General features: G+C 46.6%; 1 protein-coding gene across 2 annotated transcripts in view; it reads right to left on the reverse strand.

Moving 5' to 3' along the window:
• Positions 1-20,019, reverse strand: part of Cemip (cell migration inducing hyaluronidase 1) — a 149,426-nt gene that overhangs the window by 39,513 nt on the left and 89,894 nt on the right. For both annotated transcript variants that reach the window (XM_021647278.2, XM_021647277.2), the window contains exons 7-12: positions 17,639-17,709; positions 16,493-16,588; positions 15,752-15,873; positions 12,641-12,773; positions 11,676-11,867; positions 1,183-1,358 (exon numbers count right to left, since the gene is read on the reverse strand). In XM_021647278.2, coding sequence (XP_021502953.1) covers positions 1,183-1,358; positions 11,676-11,867; positions 12,641-12,773; positions 15,752-15,873; positions 16,493-16,588; positions 17,639-17,709 — 790 coding nt within the window. The remainder of the gene's footprint in view (positions 1-1,182; positions 1,359-11,675; positions 11,868-12,640; positions 12,774-15,751; positions 15,874-16,492; positions 16,589-17,638; positions 17,710-20,019) is intronic.

A 20,019-nucleotide genomic window follows, 5' to 3' on the forward strand; every position in this document is an offset into this window, starting at 1 on the left:
GTGGAGACTCTAGAATTCCTAAAACATAAACCTGTACCCTAAGACTCTCCCCACTTAAAAGGTCAGCAGTGTTCCCATTGTGAACGCTCCGTTTCTCTCCACCGACCTCTTCATTTACATTATTAAAAAGCATCACAGCGCATGTGCTTAGCCTCAGGAGAACTCTTTATACAAAATTCATTTTGATGCACTGAAACCAATGGCCATGTGAAGAACATGGAGGAACACACAGGACATAAAGAAAATTTTGTACAGAGATAAAAGAAATTCCTCTTTGAGCTTGCTAGGAGGAGAATGCGGACTCTGACAAACTAGGCTTGTTTTTGTGGCTTTGAGAGGCCTGCTGCTGCTGGTCTTTCTAGACCACTGCCTCTCCACCTTCCTAACGCTGAGACCCCTTAATACAGCTCCTCCTGTTGTAGTGACCCCAACCATAGATTTATTTTCATTCATTTATTTTATAGCTGTAACTTGGCTGCCGTTATGACTTGTAAACTATCTTTGTTTTTCTATAAACCCAATGTAAATATCTGGTATGCAATCCCCATGAAAGGACTGGTCATGAAGACAGGGGCTGAGAATCATGAAGACAGGTTGAGAATCACTGTTCTGGTCTCTACCGGAACCAAGTACATTCAGTGCTGCATTGCCGCTTCCTGCCTGCTGCTGGTAGTTTGGTCTGTATTATAATGGCTCTGTTGAGTGTGTTTGTATGTGTGTGTGTGTGTGTGTGTGTGTGTGTGTGAGAGAGAGAGAGAGAGAGAGAGAGAGAGAGAGAGAGAGATAGGTGGGGTTGGTGGTAAACATCTGTAGTCTCAGTACTTGGAGAGGTGGGAGAATCTTAAAATTGAAGCCAGCCTGGGCTACATGATCACACCTTATATCAAAAAGAAAAGGAAAAGGAAATATAAACATACCAAAAACAAAATCGAAAAAATGCCCAAGGATAAATAACAGAGACAAGGCCGAGGCAATGAAGTAGAATGCAGCATGGCATGTGGCCTCAATCAGAGAACGATTCCCCATAATTTCTGACAGGTACAACTGCCCACCATTGGTAAAGCAGACATCCAAGGGTACACTTCTCTCCCTAACTCTCTGCCCCACCATCCCTTTCCCTCCTATGAGTCTCCGTCCAGAGAGAGAACTTTGAATACCCTCCTGTAGTGCTAAGATTCCTACCTTGATGTGTCCCCCAAAGGTATCGAAGTCAAAGAAGTCACAGATGTGGTTGCTGTAGGGGTAGCATTTGTCCTCCATCTCTCCCATCACCACGATGTTCCGAGTCAGGAGTCCAACCTCGGCCCGCATGTCCACGCCATCAATCTCCTCCCCAGTATGTAGGTACTGTGGCTTCCCTAGGGTACAAGAGGGGTGAGGAAGCAGAATAGAAGGTGAGCATGCCTGCTGTGTTCTCAAGGTGGTGGCTTGCTCTTCACTCATGGTGGGCCCCATGACTCTTGTTCCCATGATACAGAAGAACAAAGTTCAGGTAGGTGTAGTCACATGCCTAGGAGTGAAGCCATGGTTCATGGCTACAGGTGCTTAGGTCTGGCAGGCATGGCTACTTACCCTACAATATCTACCCTTCTTCTGGCTCTCAGAGCTAGACTCTTCCATGATTCATCTCACACATGGCTTGCCGGTAGAGCTGTGTTCCCCACCTCCCTACAGTGAGGTGTGGCCCCGGGATGCAGATACAAGTGCTAGATGTAACCTTGGGTTACCTCTCTTGTTCTCCGGCCTGGTGGGCCAACCTCACCCAGCAGAGGAAAGACAGCCCTCAGTAAAGAGATGACAGAGGAGAGAGAGAGAGAGAGAGAGAGAGAGAGAGAGAGAGAGAGAGAGAGAGAGGAGACCCAGGGCTCCAGATGACTCTTCAGAGCTTTGTACTGTAGCTGCCCTCCAGCCATAACTTTTAGGATAGAACAAACTTTCTTCCTTTAGACCCCTGCTCCTGAGCAGGGCAAACTCATGCTCTACTCTCAGCAGCCTTGAGGAGGAAGCTCAGGCTGTCGTTCTTGTGCCCCTGTGATCCTACAGGGAGCAATGGGGAAGACTTTGACTCTACTCTGTGCTGATTTTCTTCTGCATCCCTCAGAAGAGGCATTCCCGGGGCCATGGAGCATAGCCCTGTCCTGTGGCACATTCGGAAGGCATTGATTCCAGATGGTAGTCCTTTCCAGTCCAGCCATCTCATTCTTCATCTGCATTTCTTATGTTCTCTGCCCTCAACCTTCCCCGGGGCCTTCCTACCCTTGAGAAAAATCTAACAAACCAAACACCCTCCCACACTCACTCCAGTCCCTGTCCTGTGTGGCCTGAATTCTTGACCCTGTGTGCTGCCCATGCTCTCCTTCCCACTACCTCACCCCTTCTCTAGCCAAATTCCCTTATTGTTACCTCCCATCTCTTCTTCCTCCTTCTGTGCAGAGAGCACAGCCTAAGACAGGCTCATCATTAAGATGGCTGACAGCTTGCGGATACTTTCTCTTTCATTGGAGGATGCAATTGCAGAGAGCAACACTCTCCCACATTGACTTCCAGCCCAAACCACACCACCTACACCACTTAGCTTTTCACTCTGACCTTGACTGGATAGAAGAGTCCCTTGCCTCGGCCCTAACATAACACTAGTGCATACGTGTGAAGAACACAGATAAATTTAGCAGTATTCACCTCAGAAACCTTCCTATGCTTTCTCGTCCTCAGGAAGAGCTGACCCCTGCCCTCCCTTTCACCTGGCACACATCCTGGGGTAAGGAAGCCTATGGTTTAAAAATTCTGCAGGCTCAGTGAGACAGTGGTTTCTTTGAAGCAATAAGACATTGTTGCATACTAACGCTGAGAAAACAGCCCCAGGCAAGTGAATGGTATGTGTTTTCTATTGCAGCTGTGACAGATTACCACAGGTTAATTTTTTTTTTTTTTAAATCCTGGAGGTTAAGATGTCTGAAATTAATTTTCTGGAGTGAGTCAAGGTGTTGGCAGGGCTGCTTGCTTGAGAAGGTACCACAAAGAATATGCTTCTGGACTTCTTTAGATTCCAGTGGCTACCTGTATTCTTTGTCTTGTGAACTCCATCTTCCATTTTTTATTACTACTTCATCTGCTTCTATCATTCCATTGCTTTCTTTTCTTTAATCTCCCATAATCCTTCTTATCTGATAACCTCTGTTATTACATTGGACCCACACGAATATCCCAGGACACTCTCCCATTTCCAGAACTTTAATCTAGTCATTGTCAACCCCCTTCCCCCCTTTTTTGTCATGTGAAGTAATGTTCACAGGGACTAAAGACCATTACATAGATTCAGCCTACTACAGAGAGTCCAGACACAGTGTCAGTCAGCTTTCTGTTACTAAAAGTAATATCTGGGATAAATGAATTTAGAAAAAAGAAAGGTTTATCTCAGCTCATAGTTTCAGAGATGCTAAGTCATGACCCATTGGCTATGTTGCTTTGGCCTGTGGTGGCGCATCATGGCGGTTGTATATGGCAGAGGAAGTCTATTTGCTTTGTGACCAGGAATGAAACTAAGACAGGAAGAGACAAGTATCTCACAGCCTTCTTCTAGGACATGTCCCTAATGAACATAAACCTTCCATTAGGTTCTCCCACCTTCCAACTGTTCCACATAGGGTCTGACATCACTAGAAAGATAATTGTGAACAAGTTAACTACAGAATGCTGGGCCTCTTCCTCCCTGAACCCACAATAGCTTTTGGTTTGGGTCACAGGCTACGTGTTATCTTTACTGCTTTGAGGTCCTCTGGCCATTCATGTAGAAGCCTCTGCTTCTATCCCCATTGGTCTCCCTGCCTATTGGTTCTGTGGCCATCATCAACAAACTAATCAGAGGGCCTTCCCTGAAAAGGGCAAAGCCTGTCCTCAAAAGTGGTGTTCACGGCTTCTGAGGGTCACTGGCTTCGCAGAGCCATACAGAGGCAACATGGAGCCTGTCTGGTGGCTGAAAAGGAAGGAGACTCAAATTCAGAAAGAGACATTCTGGAAGTTGACTCAGGTCATCTCTAATTGTGATATCTCAGCCATAGCCGGTTTTTTGCCATCCTTAAGCTAGTTTTCAATTTCTTCATAAAGATGTAGAGGGTTAGATATTGGTGAGCCCAGAGGAGGATATAGGGACATTACTGTCACAAGGTATGATAGAGAGGCTGTTTCTCTTTACCACTGGACACTGGCTCTTGGGCTGAGGGAGTCGGGGACCTGGGACTAGCACAGGCATTTAATTGGAGGAACCTTTCTAGGGGATGTTTCTCACTGGAGATGGGGTATGAATGTTTATTGCCTTACCCCATTACTCGTTCTTTATGTCTACTTTCTTTTGGTTGAAACCAATCAGACAGATTTCTTCTCTTGCCGCCATGCCTTCCTCATTATACCCTCTATCCCTGAAACTAGTAAGGCACAGTAGAAACAATTGTTTGGCAGTGCTAAGACATTTTGCTAGCCTGATGTCTTTATTTTTATTTGTTGCTATTTTGCTATTTTTTAAAGACAGGTTTACCTTCTGAAGCCATGATTTTTCTGAAAGTAATTATGTAGACTAAGGTGGCTTGAACTCAGATCTGCCTTCTTCTCTCTGCCTCCCAATGTGCTGGGCCAACATGCTTAGCTCTGTGTAATGCCTTTCTCCTTTGACTTGATGATGATTCTTTACGGAGGCTGAGAGGTCCCTCTTTTCAGAGCTTATTTACTTTCTAGTTACCCTTGACTGTGGCTTTAAGGGCTGAGCAGGTCACTGTATGTCTTTGTGTCCTTTATTTATGGTGACCACAGGAGTGTGCTGCCGTAACATCTCTTCAAGAAGGACTGGAGCCACCCTCCAACCACTGTTCCTTCTATCCTAGCTCGTGCTGTCCTAGGTGACAGGGCTAGAGTAGCCCCTTCCAGTCTTTGTTTCAGAGTGTCCTGTTCATTCATTCCAGCTGGTTCAGGGTTTCCCTGAAGGAAGAGCTCCATCTGACTGATCCCCAGCCTTCCTTCTGCACTTCACATATGTCTGATCTGCATGGTGGTCTACAGACCCTGAAGGATCCTCACATGCACCTTGCTGGAAGCCTGCCTCTTACATGTCCATTGATGTCTACATGTCTTCCTTCCCTCTTTGCTTTGTCAGCGGAGGGCCTGTTCTCTTTTGCCTGCTCTCCCAAACACCCCATCTCAATATGCAGACAACAGGGCCTTCTTACAAAGCCGGTTACTGTCCCCAAGAGCATCTGGAATCCTGGTCTTCTGGGTCCCAGGCCTCCAGTATGCTGGATCCAGAGCCAGTCTTCTTCCTTAGTGGACACCCCAAGGGGCAGTGTTATTGACAAGGCCCAGGAAAACTTTCAAAGAATTTATCAACCAAGCAAGATAGCTTGGAACTATGTGAGGGTTATAAAGGGAAGACTGACTGTTACTGCCCAAGACAAGTAATGGGCATTCCTTTGGGTTCCAAGAGGTACAGTATAGAGTTGGCTTCCCAGAAGATGTCCCCTGAGGACTAGACTTGTTTTGAGAACAGGTGGCACAACGAGCAACGCTCTCTGTCACAGTAGCCTTGCCCCTGTCTAATAGTCCAAGGTGGATGGAGCAGACGCCTGGCTCTTGGTGGGCTCATCCCTTTCATTCCCATACACCCTCTTTAGTAACACCATTAGGCTGGTGTTACCCCCGGAGAGTCCAAGAGTTCCCATCTACCTGGTTGCCTCTACCCAGACAGTGTTCCTCAGGGTTCTCAGCCAGCCTGTGTGACTCAGTTTGCAATAGAGTCCTGGAGCCTATAGTTTAAGCTCCCTGAAACTTAGGCCCTTCATCTACGAAGCGAAGATAAAAATAGCTCACATCACAAAAGGTAGCTAGATCATTAAGTCAGTTAATCCATAGACTGTGCTTAAACAGCCCTGGGCATATGGTTAAAGGCCAGTGTGACAGAAATGACATTTGCAGCTGTCAGGGATATTGTCTCCAGAGCCTCACCAGTGACAGGAACTAATGGACAGCTGGTTTCAGAACTTTCTTTGTTTCACAGGGGAAGCAGGGCATGAGTGACTTCAGGTAGGTGGAAGGCTTGTGTTTGGCAGACTTGGGTGGACTAAGGAAATGCAAGTCCTGCTGAGAACTGCAGGAATTTTGCAGTCACATCCCTGTTCTCCCTACCCCCTCTGCTGCAAGGCTCCTTATCAGAACCTTGACAGCATTGCTTCTGTCCACAGTACAAGCAGTTATCTCTCCTCGTTACTTTCACAGGCCACTCCCCAGGGCAATCCCAGGGAAGTGGTGTGCCCGATATCTTCATCCCTTCCTGCATGTGGGGTTCTCCTTGCAACTCACTGCCTCTCCTCCTTCTCACAGCACTCACATGTGCAGGCTGACCAGGTCAGAATTGTCCCAAATGACTTAAAAAGAGACTTGGGCCCACTAGGAAAGGGGGACGGGACCTGGGGCAGAGAAGGGCTCTAAGCATTGGTATTTTTCTGGCTTTATTCACAGTCACCTAATATGGTATTCCATACTCTGTAAAGCTCCCTAGGACAAGCACAGAACTGGACACCCAGAGAACAAGAGAAAAATAAAGCACAAACACCTTCCCTGGGAGACAGACACAGCAGGTGCTTGTAGGTTAGAGCCAATAGAACCCAGGGAGTCAGAGAAAGGTGGAGACTGAACTATCCTCATACTGTCAGGAGTGAGGACTTGTACAGAGGGACAAGAACGGCCTAGGACTCCTCTGGCCATTTTAGATGGAGATGCTAGGATTAGGTACCTTTTGGAAGACACAGTAGTGAACATACGTTTGCAACTGGACAGCTGGGAGTTTGAAAGATACTGGCTTGCTTGAGCAGGCCACACTAGCACCGCCCACAAGGATACGCAGTGAAACCAGATTCCATGCTGTTCTATGTGATAGCCACTAAGCTCACGTGGCTTTTGAACACTTAAAACCTGTCTACTGTAAGGCACAGGGTAAATTTTTATTTAACTTCAATGAAATTGAAGCAGCTACACGTGGCTGGTGGCTACCACCTTGGAAATCATGGACTTAGGTATTTGATTTCCACAGTCTTAGTTTCCTCATCTGCTTCCCATGTAAAACAGGAGCTCCCAGAGGCTGAGAGTCCTGTAAAGAAGGGACAGGTGGACCTGTAAAGTACTGGGACTATCATGAGAGATGGATCTCATTTTAAGTAATCAGCGGCGCTAGTACTTAAGTGTGGGGGTGCTTATGAGACAGAGTAGGAAGATGACAACAAGAAAGGGGGGGAAAAACCAAGGGGGCAGATTTCAACTGTCATGGCCACATCAAGAGGTGCTGGGAGTCACATTGCAGCTGGCAAAATGATGAAAAGAATTTAGGTGAGTCATATATTTCCAGCACTTTGTCACCGCCATCTGCTTCTCATCTGCAAAACCTTAAGATGCAAAGAGGGTTGTTTACTGGAATTAGGGGGGTGTAAGGGAGGAGGATCCAAGAAGAATCCTCTCTGCAGCTAGACTGAGGAGGTGACCCTGGTCGAATTCAGCAGGTGGAAGAGTGCATGTACCGAAAAGAATGTTCAGGTGGAGTCTTTGCTCTATGTTAGTGGGGGATGGAGAGCTGAGAACGGACTTTGGGAAGAGGAGCAATGGGTAGCTGCTGAGGACAGACAGATGGACAGACAGCTGTGCATGCATACTCATCCCCACCTGGGGCTTTTGTGACTGTACTCGCCAGGAGGGGCTGTTTCCATGGGGACCCAAAACTTCAGAGCAGATGGATGCTCCACTCTTAATAGGCAGTGAGAGGCTGGGTGTGGGGCTAGAGCAGAATCCTTCAATGATAAAGCAAGGGACTTGGGGCATCATGAAGGAAGTTTAGCATTGTCTTCACTCATACTTTCATCCTTTGGAAGTTGGCTCCCAAGAGGCCCCCTGACACTCTTGGTTGAGCCTGGGTACATTCATGAGACAGTTGGTTGGGTTGGTGACATTCTGTCAGGAGCAGTAGCCCTTGGCATGAACCCCCAAACCTCCTCTGTATGAGCCTGGCATCTCTTGGCTCCTTCAATCTCAGGGTTACCTTGGCATCCACAGCTGTCCTGTAAGGACCTGTTCAAAGTGAGATCTTTAGTCTGGGCTTTAAGCTGCTCAGTCTTGGAGTGCAGGAGAGGTCTAGTCTGCACAGACCTAGGAGAAATTCTCCTTCCACCTCCATGCAGGCAAGGGCTAGAAGTCAGGCTTCTCCCATCCTGGATAGCTCCATGCTGCCTGGAGCCACGGGAAGTGACATGAGCTCAAATGGTCTGCTAAAGGAGCACCTGACCTCCCAGGAGGCTCGCTACCAGGCACTGTGGTGATGACCTAAGAACCCTCCTACAGATGCAGGCATGGGGAGTCCTTTCTTGCTAAATGACACCTGAAAGACTCATTCACGGGGATTTCACTAGTTTCCTGAGCTCTCAAGCCAAGCTCCCGGTTGTCCTGCAGCCTCCTCTCTCCTCTGTGATCCTAGAAGCTCTCACGGTCTTCCCTGTAGCCTCCACGCCTTCCTCATGGTTAGACCACCGCTCAGGCTGTGTGCCCACGTACTTGGTGAAGAGGTTCCCAGTTCCCTATGCAAATTCTGCTTGGGTGTAGAACCTACCTATATAATTCCACTACTCAGAAGGTGGAAACTAGGGATCCCTGGAGCAAGCTGGCTGATCAGAATGGCTGCACCAGCAAGCTCTGGGTTCAGTTGAGAGACTCCCTCAGAAAATAATCAGGAGAATGATAGAGGTTCACCACACACATGCATTCACATGATGTATGTGGGCCCTGATATACGCCCACATACAAGTGAGCATGCATATAGATACGCACACTAAACACACATATACATGAGAAGAATAAAAGAATCATTGTACCTGATGCTAATAGTACTTGCAGCAAGTTAGGTGTGATGGCACAGGCCTTTGATCCCTGCCTTGGGAGATGGAGGCAGGATTGTGAGTTGGGGCCATCCTGGGCCATATTAAAGAGACCTTATCTCTACAAATGGGGACACAGCTAACAACCAGTTGCTTGATTCCAGAGTCTGTACCATTTTTTTTTTTGCCTCTGCCAAACGAGACAAAGCCAAACATGCCTTTTGTAAAATGTGTTTACAGATTATGCCTAGCATCTTATCCCCTCCCAATATTGGGAGCCAAACTGCAAATAGTCCCCGCCCAGAGAATCTTAGCATAGTGTCAAATTCATGTCGCTGTTGTGCTGTGTCCTGTGGATGATGAATAAGGTAAACGCCTCAAGCCTAGGGCTAAGGGAAACGTGATCTTCTAGGTCTGTCTCCTTCCTCTTCTTGAATACAGATAAGTTTCTTTGCTCCGGCTGACAGGAAGCTCGGAGAGAACTCTTAGGGCCTGTGTCGGCCATTTCTGCTGACCTGTTTCTTCCACTTTGTTGCTTAGACTTTTATCATCCAGATTTTTTTTTCACTTCATTTCTTTCTTTTGGGGGTCAGAGTGCTCTGGACTTACTTATAAGATGCCCCAAAGCCTTTCTTGAAGAATGCAAGGGTTCAAACATTGTCATTTAAACAAGATATCTTAACTTGCAAACTTCTCTTCATTTAGACTGGACCTGCCCACTGCTACCTCCTCTTTCTCTAGCCATACCCAAAAATTAGCATCTCACTAGAAATGTGTGCCTTGCAGACTTTAGTCCTAGAATTTGTATTTGGGATTCCAGCTGTGCGCTGCCTCGGATACCTGTCACAGAGCCATTTCTTCCAAGAACAAACTCAGGAAATGGAACTCCATAACTGCTTCTCCCTTCACTAAAGGGAGGATCCTCAAATTCTTCCTCAGGTACTTTCCAACCAGCTGGAAAGAGATCGTTCTGAGTTTTAGCTTCTGAAGGTTTATTTCTAAAATCCTAGACTTTTGAAATAGACTGGCAATGCTTTCTCAATGCTCAGTCTTCTCTTCAAGACTGGGCTACCTTCCCAGGTAGTAGCAAATGATAATCTGAACATCCAATAGTGAGTCCTCTCCCTTCTGGCAGGTCACCTCAATTTTCCTTCAAGAAATGACCCTTTATCGACTTGAGGCAGCCTATAAATTGCTGGTGAAGGTCGTGACCTCTCAGAGAAGTCACCAGCCTCGCCAGATGTCCTCTCCCTGGACAATGGCTGTGCACCATCATGTCCTGGGGACTTGGCATGCTTCCTAAAGACAGGGATGCCTAGAGATGTTGCCCGCTGCCCCCTGCTGCCCAGGCCCTCAAAGCTGCACTGCTCTGAGTCCTTTGCTGTGTTCTTCAGTATCTAATTTGTTTCTCAGACATGAATGGACTGTTCATCAAGTCCTTTCTTGCTTCATATAGTCAGGTTGGATTCTGTTGCTTATAACCCAAAGATATACATTCATACATTTTTTTTCAGGAGCAATTGCCCTAAATTATATATAAGGTCTCCAAGTGATTTGAATAGGAATGGCCCCATAGGCTCATATATTTGAATGCTTGGTCATTAGGAAGTAACACTACTTGAGAAGGAATAGGAGCTGTGGCCTTGTTGGAGTTGTCTTGATCATACTGTCTCTCTGCAGTAATAGAACATTGACTAAGTCTCTTTTGCTTTCTAAGACTCCGTGATTCTGGTAATATCACAAAACATAAAATATAGGGCATGCACATTAAGATTTGGGAGAAGAAAAAAGGAACTGAAAAGCTATGGAAAGAAGAAATTTAAAGTATTGAGGTAGACAAACCTATTTTCAAATAAATGTTCATTCTGTCCTCTCAATCTCCATGAGAAAAATAGGTTCTTCTGGCTATTCATGTTGACCATGGCCATGGGTTGTGCTCTTTATTAACCTATGTTTTTGCCAGCAGACTATGTTATCATATTGTCCAGTTTTGTTTAATTTTTTCCGAGTTCATTTTGTTTACTTTTCTTTTGAAATAAGGTGTTACCCTGAAGCCCAGATTCACCTGGTACTCACTCTGTATCCTAGGCTGGCCTCAAACTTGCAGCAATCCTCCCTCCCTGGTCTCTCAAGTTTTAGAATTCTAGACATAAGCTAGTATGCCCAGCATAAGTCAGTTCTAGCCCAGGCCTCAGCAGTCCTCCATTCTCTCTTCTCCTCTTTAAGAATTTTCATTCCCTGTCATGTATCTGGGGAAGACAGAATGATATGGAGCCAGTCTGAATCCAGCTTCCAGCCTGGAACTAGGCTCAACCTAGAAAGGCTTAAGCCTAGTGCTATGAAAGTGTCCCCCAAAGGCTCATGATCTAAAGCTTTGCCATGAGCCTGTTGCTATTGGGATAGGGCCCACTGGGAAGAAGTTAGATCTCTGGGAGCATGTCCTTGAAGGAGATACTGGTTCTCCAACATCTTCTTCTTTGTTTGTTTACTGGATGCCATGACATAAACAACTTCCTCCATCACTAGTTCTTGCCCCGAACAACAGGGCTAGTAAAGCATGAGCTGAAGCTTCCAAAACCATGAGCCACAATAAACCTTTCTCCTTAAGTGAGTTTATTTCAGATATCAGTTAGGCTACCTGCCTGGACAATGTATAGATGCACCAAAATGGAAGCAATGCTTGCAGTGAGACTCTCATCATTTCTTTTGTGACGCAGCATTCTGTGAATAGCTCACAGATAAAGATCTCCTCTGCAGCAGAAGTGAGGGGATACCTACCTGCCACTCTGACCTGTGTAGAGGTACAGGCTTTGCAGGGGAGCACCTGGAACTCTTCTGCCTGATACATTGAGTAGTCAGTGCTGGCGACGACCAGGGTGTCTCCAGGCCTCCACGACTGCACATTGTCCACCAGACTCAGGATGGTGCTGTTTACGTTGGTGTCGATGCTGACCGTGAGCTTGGGCCTCACTGTAATCCAAAACAGGAAGGACTGAGATACAGCCCTTTGCCTTCCGAAAACATGTGGCTGCCCACCTCTTCCCCTCCTCTCTGGAAATCGGTAAATGCCAGGTATGTCTTTCCAAAACCCAAATCACCAGACTCTCTCTCATCCCAGTCTCGGTACTTACAGGTTTTTGAAGTCAACAAAAACCCAACCAAAAAAAAAAAAAAAAAAAAAGACCCATTCATTAGCTCTGGGCAGAGGAATTTTCCACTGACTTCTAAGCTGGTGCTCAATGTGCTGCCTCACCACACCCACTTTGCCCAAGACGTAAAACAAATATAGTCCCTCTCCACTGTTATTTACAGTAGCCGTAAGTCCACCCCCTAGCCCATGCCTAATGACTGCTTTCTGGAGATGCTGATTCCAGAACAAACCAACCATTTCCAGTCCTCTCTAAGGAGGGCTGCCCGAGGAACTAGGTTTGAAATAACAGCACTGGAAGAGGCAGAGAGTTTGTGTCAGCCCCGTCCATCAGCACACACCATTCTTGGATGATGCCTACTCCTTCTAGAGAGAATTATGACAGGGCAGAGTATTGCTGTCTGCTTCCAGCTCCAGGGACCATCTGGCTGCTCCCGCATTTGTGCCTAGACCGCTCAGTGGGGGTGATTATGACACTCTGATCCTCAATACAGCTGACCCAGCCACCCCATTTCACAGTGCACAGCAGCCAGGTCAGGAGTCAGAGCTCGGCTGCATTTCTAACCTGATAAGGAGACAGGATCTGCTTGCTTACCAGGTTTCCCACATAGGAACCGCACTCGGTAGCTGCGGCAGGCTCGGCCCCGGCTGTAGCAAGCGAACCTGTAATCTTGGCCATTTTTGTAGACAACCTCAGTGCTAAGGGTGATTCCATCCATTGTTGTGGCCTGAGAAGGGAATGGAAATTACAGAGCAAGCACACTTTTTTTTTTTTTTAATGAAGAGGGAGAGTACTGATTGATGCCCACAACTTACAATTTACAAGTCTAAAATTGTCCCCACCATAAAACTATTTACAACAGCCCAGGCCTATTATCCCAATTGTCTTTGTGAGTTTCATTAAAAGAAAGACAGTGTTAAGTCTTGGAATGGAGGTGTTGTGGTCTGATTTCTGGGAGAGAGTCAGCTAGGTTTGTGATCTAGCAGGAGGAACACGTTGCCTGTGTCCTGTTCATTGTCCATCACTGTGTGCACATTTACAGAACATTCATCACACACAAGCTCTCTTAGAACCCTGATGTGCCCCTTCTTAATAGCTTCCTACCACCATGAGTCCATGAGAGGAACTGGCATTTATTTACTGAGGAGTCACTCTGTTCAACCTACGGGTATGCAAATGGGCTTCTGCAGCCTCTCTGCCAAGGCTATACCCTCAAAGGCTGCGATTTGGTGGGTTTAGGCTGTGGCCTGGGCATCAGGACTTTCAAAGCTACCCAGGTGATTCCAAAAGGTAGGGAAGTTTGGGATCAACTCTTTCAGTTAAAGACCTAAATGCTTGGATGTATCCTAACAGTGAAACTATGACATGGTAGTGGTTAGAGTTAAAAAAAAAAAAAGTCAATCAGGATGAGTTTCTTACCAAGCATCAAGAGGCCAGTAAGTAGCCCAGTCAAATTTAAAGCCCAAATTCATTTAGCTTCAAATCTCCTATTTTAGTTTTCAGATGTGCCCAGCCTAATGGCCCTTGTTCAAATGTCCTGGTCCCCATTCCTATTACCCATTCACCCCCATTGCATCCTTGAAAGTGAGGTTACAGCTGACCAGGGATCCCAGGCAAGAAGCTACAAGGGGCAGGACAGAATTTAGGAACAGGCTCAAAGGAGGGTGGTTCCTGCCAGCTGGGGCTCATCCCGAAGCCAGGGTGTGCCCCTCAAAGACTAGGACTGTCATTCAAAGACGTGCAATTTAGAAAAGCACTGTGGCCATCCTTGGCACAGAAACCATGGAGACAGGCATGCGGAAGAGAGAAAAGAGAGAGAGAGACCAACAAGAGAGTCAGAGAGAGACATAGACATACACAGAGAGACAGAGAAACTGTGTGTGTGCACATGCATGCGTGCACACTAGACTGTTTAGGAAAGATTATTTAGACCTAACAGAACCAGCTTTGTCTTTAGCCTGAAAGGAGATCCCCCAGACATGCATGCTAAAATTCAATCAAATTCCAGCTCTTTCCAAGTCACACTCACAGCCATGATTTCCATGGTCTCTGTTACAGCTCACACCAGGCTGTAAACTTGTCCCTTTGGGAACCCACTAAGACCCAAGGGAGTTACCACCAAGTTTAAGGTCATAGACTAGCAAGTCCTGATCCTCTGACTTTGGAACTCCACAGAGGCAGCTCCATCTTCAGTGGGAGCCCTGTCACCCTGACAGCAGGTCCTTGGCTCATTTCCCGTTAGAGCTGGATATTTGTCACAGGAAAATATCCAGTAATGATTTCAAGGGAACTGCTTAATTACAGTGCTTTCTCTTTTAATGACCTCCGTGTTGGATAAGAAGAGTAAAAAGAGATCTATCACTGCTCAATGGCAGGAATCTTTAAAGAAACATTATCATTAGCCAAGCTTGGAGATAATGAAATGCTTAATAATATTGTCATGATTAACAGTAAATCAAATTAATTTTGAGCCAGGCAGGGTAGCACTTGTCTTTAATCCCAGCACTCAGGAAGCAGAGAAAGGTGGATCTCTGTGCCAGCCTGGGCTATGTAGTAAATTCCAGGCTAGCCAGGCATGGCGAAGGTCTCAAACCTCTCCCCCAAGAGTGTTTTCAATAAAATAGGCAGAGGACACTCAGACACCCATGTATTGAGCCAGTAAGTCCATGAAACCAAGTCATGAGGGAGTATTTATGACTTCCATTTTTGCACTGAGCCATAAAGTAAAAAAACCCCGATGGATATCTCTGCGAGGATGTGGAAACAGAACTACAGCACAGGGTTTAAAAGACCTTCACCCTGAGGACAGAACAAGGACAGAGTCCACCCTGAGGAGCCATGCCACCCAGAACCACGTACTCTGAGCGCTTCGCTGCAGATAGCCCAGAGCTCTCAGCTAACGCCGCTACCTCAGACCTCTCTGGCCTCCAGAAGCATTCTCCTGGTCCCCAGCTCCGTGCCAGCTGGTGACAATGATGATCCTGTTGCTGCTTCTTACTCGCCCACTGCCTTCTCCAGTCCTCTGAAGGTCATAGATGTCCATCCTACCCTGTCCCAGAGGACCTGACTATGTCCATGTGGGACAGGTGTCCCAGAGCCTGTGTCACATGAAGTCCCGGGGGTGGTGCAGCCATGGAGAGGACTTAGTGAGTACCCTGAACCCCAAGGAAGTGAGAGGTGATGGGCAGCCACGGGGGCAAAGTTGGGCATACGTGAGGCTCTTTTATTCCAGTGTGGACGTCATCCCCCTTTCGGGTAGAATAAACTCTGAGTGGCGAGCCTGTGAAGACTCCACGAATGCTGGCTTTTATTGACCTCAGTAGGGACCAGAGCTGAGGGAATGCTCTTCCTCTGGGCTGCTGGGAGTGGGCTGCACTTCAGACCCTATCTGCCCTCTGTGCTCAAGGGCCCAAAGGCCATCAGCCCAGAAGTGAGCTTGGTGGGCCAAACAGGATGCTGCACCTGGAGTTCTCTAAGCTATGGTTGGAGAAGCAGGGTAACAGTAGGGATAAGGGACTTAGAGGCAGAGTGGGAATCTTGGGCAGATAAGGAACCTTCACTTCTGTCTCTCAGGTGGAGATAGTACAATCTGGTTAGCCTGCTTCAGAGGAGGGATTCATACCACCCCAGTGACAAGAAAAGCTCTGACAAAGCCTTCTTCAAAGCAAAGCCTTGCAGACTCCCTAGCTGTTGTGAGGTTGGTACCTGTATGTCAATGGGTCGATTGCAGATTTTTCCTGGGTGAGCTGCTCGGAGGTCTGAAATTTTCTCCCCGCCTTTGCTCTGAGGCACATTATCATGATCAAACCAGTCTGTCCATTCCACATCTAGACAGAAAGCAGAGACAGGGTCAGACAAGAAACCACTTTTTTTTTTTTTTTTTTTTTTTTTTTTTGGCCAGGCTGGCCTCGAACTCACAGAGATCCATCTGCCTCTGCTTCCCTGAGTGGTAGGGGGAAACCACTCAATGATGGTTATCTTTTACAAAGGCAATATACATTTCTTGTTATTACAAAAGAAATAAGCAAGATGGAGATAGAGATAGATAGATAGATAGATAGATAGATAGATAGATAGATAGATAAACCCATCTGTAAACCTGCCCTCAAGGTTCATCACTACCATGGCTGCTTTTGGCAAGCCTGATATGCCTGCTTAATGGCAAGCTTCCAACCCAGCTTCTGCCAATGTTTCCTGGCCAGCACCATGACCTGGCATATTAAAAAGCTAAATGTCCCAAGTCTATGCAGAGGTGCAGTATAAATCTTAACCACTGCGAGAGACTGCTGACAATTCACCAATGTGGCTTGATGAATTAAAGGCAGTTTCAGCTGCAGTTTCTCAGTTGATGCCTAGTAAAGTGTCCATACTGGTATAGGAAAGCCTTGCCATTCCTGGCCTGTGCCACTGCTCTTAGGTTTTAGCAGCTTGTCTCAAACACCTCACCTTGAACCCATTCGCTGGATGAAGAAACATTGAAATGTTCACCATGCTCTGTCTGGAACAGTTTGAAAACCCGGGCAGCAGCTGAGCCTTTGTGACCTATGAGAAAGACCAGATGTGTGAGGAAGCAGACAGACCCCAACTCCACACTGCTGCTGATCTTACAGCAGGAAATCTTTATACCCATGAATCTTTGTTTTGTTTTAGTGTCTTGTTTTGGGAGTAGATCTCAACTAGCCCAGGCTAACCTCAAATTATGTAGCCAAAGATAACCTTGAATTTATCCTCTTGCCTCTACCTCCCAATTGCAGGGATTTCCTCTGTGCGCTACCAAGTCCAGTTCATAGTAGATTTTTTTTTTTAACTCATGGATCTTGAACCATTTCATTAAGGATTATTTTCCTTCTTGCTGGATTATTCTTGTCTTTTAGAAAGAGGTTACATCCATATTTTTTTAATGTGTTTCAGTTTTGAAAATTCAGTTGCAGCCTCACAAGTGAAGAGTTTAGAGAACCTGTTATTTCTCATCCCTGAGTTCTGCTCTGAGGTTAGAACGGGCAGCACTCTCCCCAAACACCTGGGGCAGAGAGGCTGCACAGTATGGGAAAGGCCCACTACAGGGCTGTGGACATAGTTCAGATAGAGTGCTTACCTACCATGCATAGAGCCCTAGGCTTATCCCCAGCACTACAAAAATTAGTCATGAGGATGCACACTTGAAGTCTCAACACCCAGGAGGTGGAGGCAGGAGGATCAGAAGTTCCAGGTCATCCTCTGTTATATATTGATTTAGAGGCCAGCCTAGGCTACTGAGACGCTGCTTTAAAAAACAAACAAAACAAAACAAATCCCAAAACTCTTCCTATGGTTTCTAGCCCAGACATTCCTTTGGAAGCCACCTCTCAGCTTTTCTTTGTCAGTTTGAGACTTCTTTGGAGAGGTTAAAATCCTAGGGAGAGATCTACTTTCCTCCAGCCTGGACCTTTCTGTCATTGCTTCCTAATGTAATGAGTGAAATGGCCAGATTCTTAGCTGGGGCCTTGCAGATGGGCAGCTATGTTCTGAGAGCAGTCAGTCACTCACTGAACTCCACAGCCCTGGTCAGGGAGACAATGGAAGTGACCTGGCCTCTCGGCAACCATTCATTACCATGGTATTCTATGTGATCTTCAACTGAAGAGGAAGGATTTCCTTTCACGGTGATGAAGCTCCAAGGGTGTCTGAAAAACAAAAACAGAAAGTCAGGTTTTTTTGCATGTTGGAGCCTGCACTCGGTTGGGCTCACAGAGTGAAGACACACTCCCATGCTGAGTCTTTCTAGCTGCTGGAGGAATTTGCCATCCACCCATGGGCTTCCTTTCCCCATCAAATAAGAACCTTTCTTTGCAGGCACCAGGCTGCCTGCTTCCTCACCAGCCAGCTAGCCTGAGCGTCTGTTCCCTGGAGACAGTTTGACTCAATGCTGGCAAAGAACAGGTATGAATCACAATTAAACAAACACGCCAACAACCCAACCGTGCCACCTGCCAAGCCCAATTAGATCCTGCAGCAAATATCAGGACAGTTCCAGCCGAAGTGATTCCACTCATGCAAGAGGAGTGCACAAGGAAAATAGCACAGGATGCTGTCTGTGACTAGCTACTTAGCCACCTGCCTTACATCTTAGAAAGGAATGAAGCATGTTAGTCTGGTGACGGGGAGGGACGGGGAGAAATGTTTATGACCTGGAAAGTTGTATACCTCTTTCCTTTCAGAGTACGCTGCTCACAGGCAGGATTTTTTTTTTTAGTGGTTTTTGTCTTCCCTAGTGTGCTACATGCAGTGATTGGGGCCAGGGCCCTACCCTAAGTACACCACCATGCGTATTGAGCATTCTATACTAAAGGGAACTGAGAGACGGCAGAAATGACTCACCCTTCTCCCAGAAGTGGGTCAGAAGCCCTCACCCCCATGAGAGACATGCCCTTTCTATAGCTAAATGAAGAGGGACTCTGAGAAGAATCCTAAATCTGTTCACTACAATCAACCTATTAGAGAAAGACTCGTGAGATTATTTTCACTGTTCTCTACACGTCATGAAACTTAGCACAAAAATGTTCAGATTTGACTGCTTGGATTCTTTATGGTTTCTTTTTTCTCTTTCTTTCTTTCTTTCTTTCTTTCTTTCTTTCTTTCTTTCTTTCTTTCTTTCTTTCTTTCTTTCTTTGTAGGAAGGCCCTGTGTCATAAAACCCAGCATGGTGACATCTGTGAGCCTTTCTTATGGAAACCAGGCTCTTGTTGAAGACTCTCCCATCCCCCCAAAACACAGCAAGTATCTCTCTATGATAAAGCAAAAGATCTTGGTGTGAGTAGCTTCTGTTTTTTTCTTGGACTTCTTGTGTTGGGGAGTCGTTACTAAATGATAGTCAGCTGAGGTTAAAGATTCAGCTGTCACCCTCTTACTTAAATCTTTCAATGGCTCCCCATTGCCCTTGAGCAAAACCAAAGCTCATCAGCAGAGCCATTGGTCCTCCAGTGCCAACCTTGTATCCTTGTCTCTCATGCCCTCAATCTCACATACGTCACAGCTTAGTCTTCCCCAACTCCTCATGAGAGCCACACACCCACTCTCTAGAGCCACTGGTGTCACAGCGCTGGCTTGGCCTCCTCACACCTATGATCCTGCCCTCAGCTCCCCTTGCCCACTGTCTTGCTCTCTCTCTCATGAGTCTTACTCATCTCCCTCTGCTCATGCAAGCTCAGCAGGCCGAGCTGAGTGAATCCCACTAACACCTCCTATTTCCTGAACTAGCAAATGAAGGGTCCCAGCTGCAGTACATCTACTGATTGTAGATGCCCAAGTCTTATCACTCAAACATGCCAAGGAGGGCTGATTACATAACTCCCACTTGCTGTGGCCAGAACGGAACTTGGAGGTTCCCATTGTTCCAGTGGCTCTCTTATAAGGAGAGAACAGTCACTAACTGTGCCAGGCAGGGTGACAGCTGTGTTACTCATATTATCCTGTGGAACCTCTCCCATTACTCTTTTGAGATAGATCCTAAGATACCCTATTTTACAGATGCAAGAATTAAGCAAGAAGGGTGAGTCACTTGTCCAAGGTCACACCTCAGAGGCAGTACAGCCAGGCATCAGAAGCCAGGCATCAGAAGCCAGGCCTCAGCCTCTGAGCCACCACAAACTTCTGCCGAGGCCCTTCAACAACCGGTCCCTTAATGGTCCCTTCTCTTATCATAAATTAATAAACTGACTTTTTGGTTTATAATTCGGTAAGATCAAAGTATGCTTGGCATTTGCTGACAAAGGAGCCATGCCATACCAAGATATTGTCATATTTGGATGCTTGGGCTTCCTGCTCTAGTTTCCTATCTAGAAGCAGCAGCCAGAGAACTCAGTCTGGGATCTGAGATGTCCCTTCTTGCCCAGAGAACCTCTGTCCAGCCAGTTAAATTTGCAGGTGCCAGTTTGTGGTGGGGTATGCCTTTAATCCCAGCACTCGGGAGGCAGGCAGATCTCTGAGTTTGAGGC

The sequence above is a fragment of the Meriones unguiculatus genome, chromosome 14 (assembly GCF_030254825.1).
Source record: "Meriones unguiculatus strain TT.TT164.6M chromosome 14, Bangor_MerUng_6.1, whole genome shotgun sequence".
Classification (NCBI taxonomy): Eukaryota; Metazoa; Chordata; class Mammalia; order Rodentia; family Muridae; genus Meriones; species Meriones unguiculatus.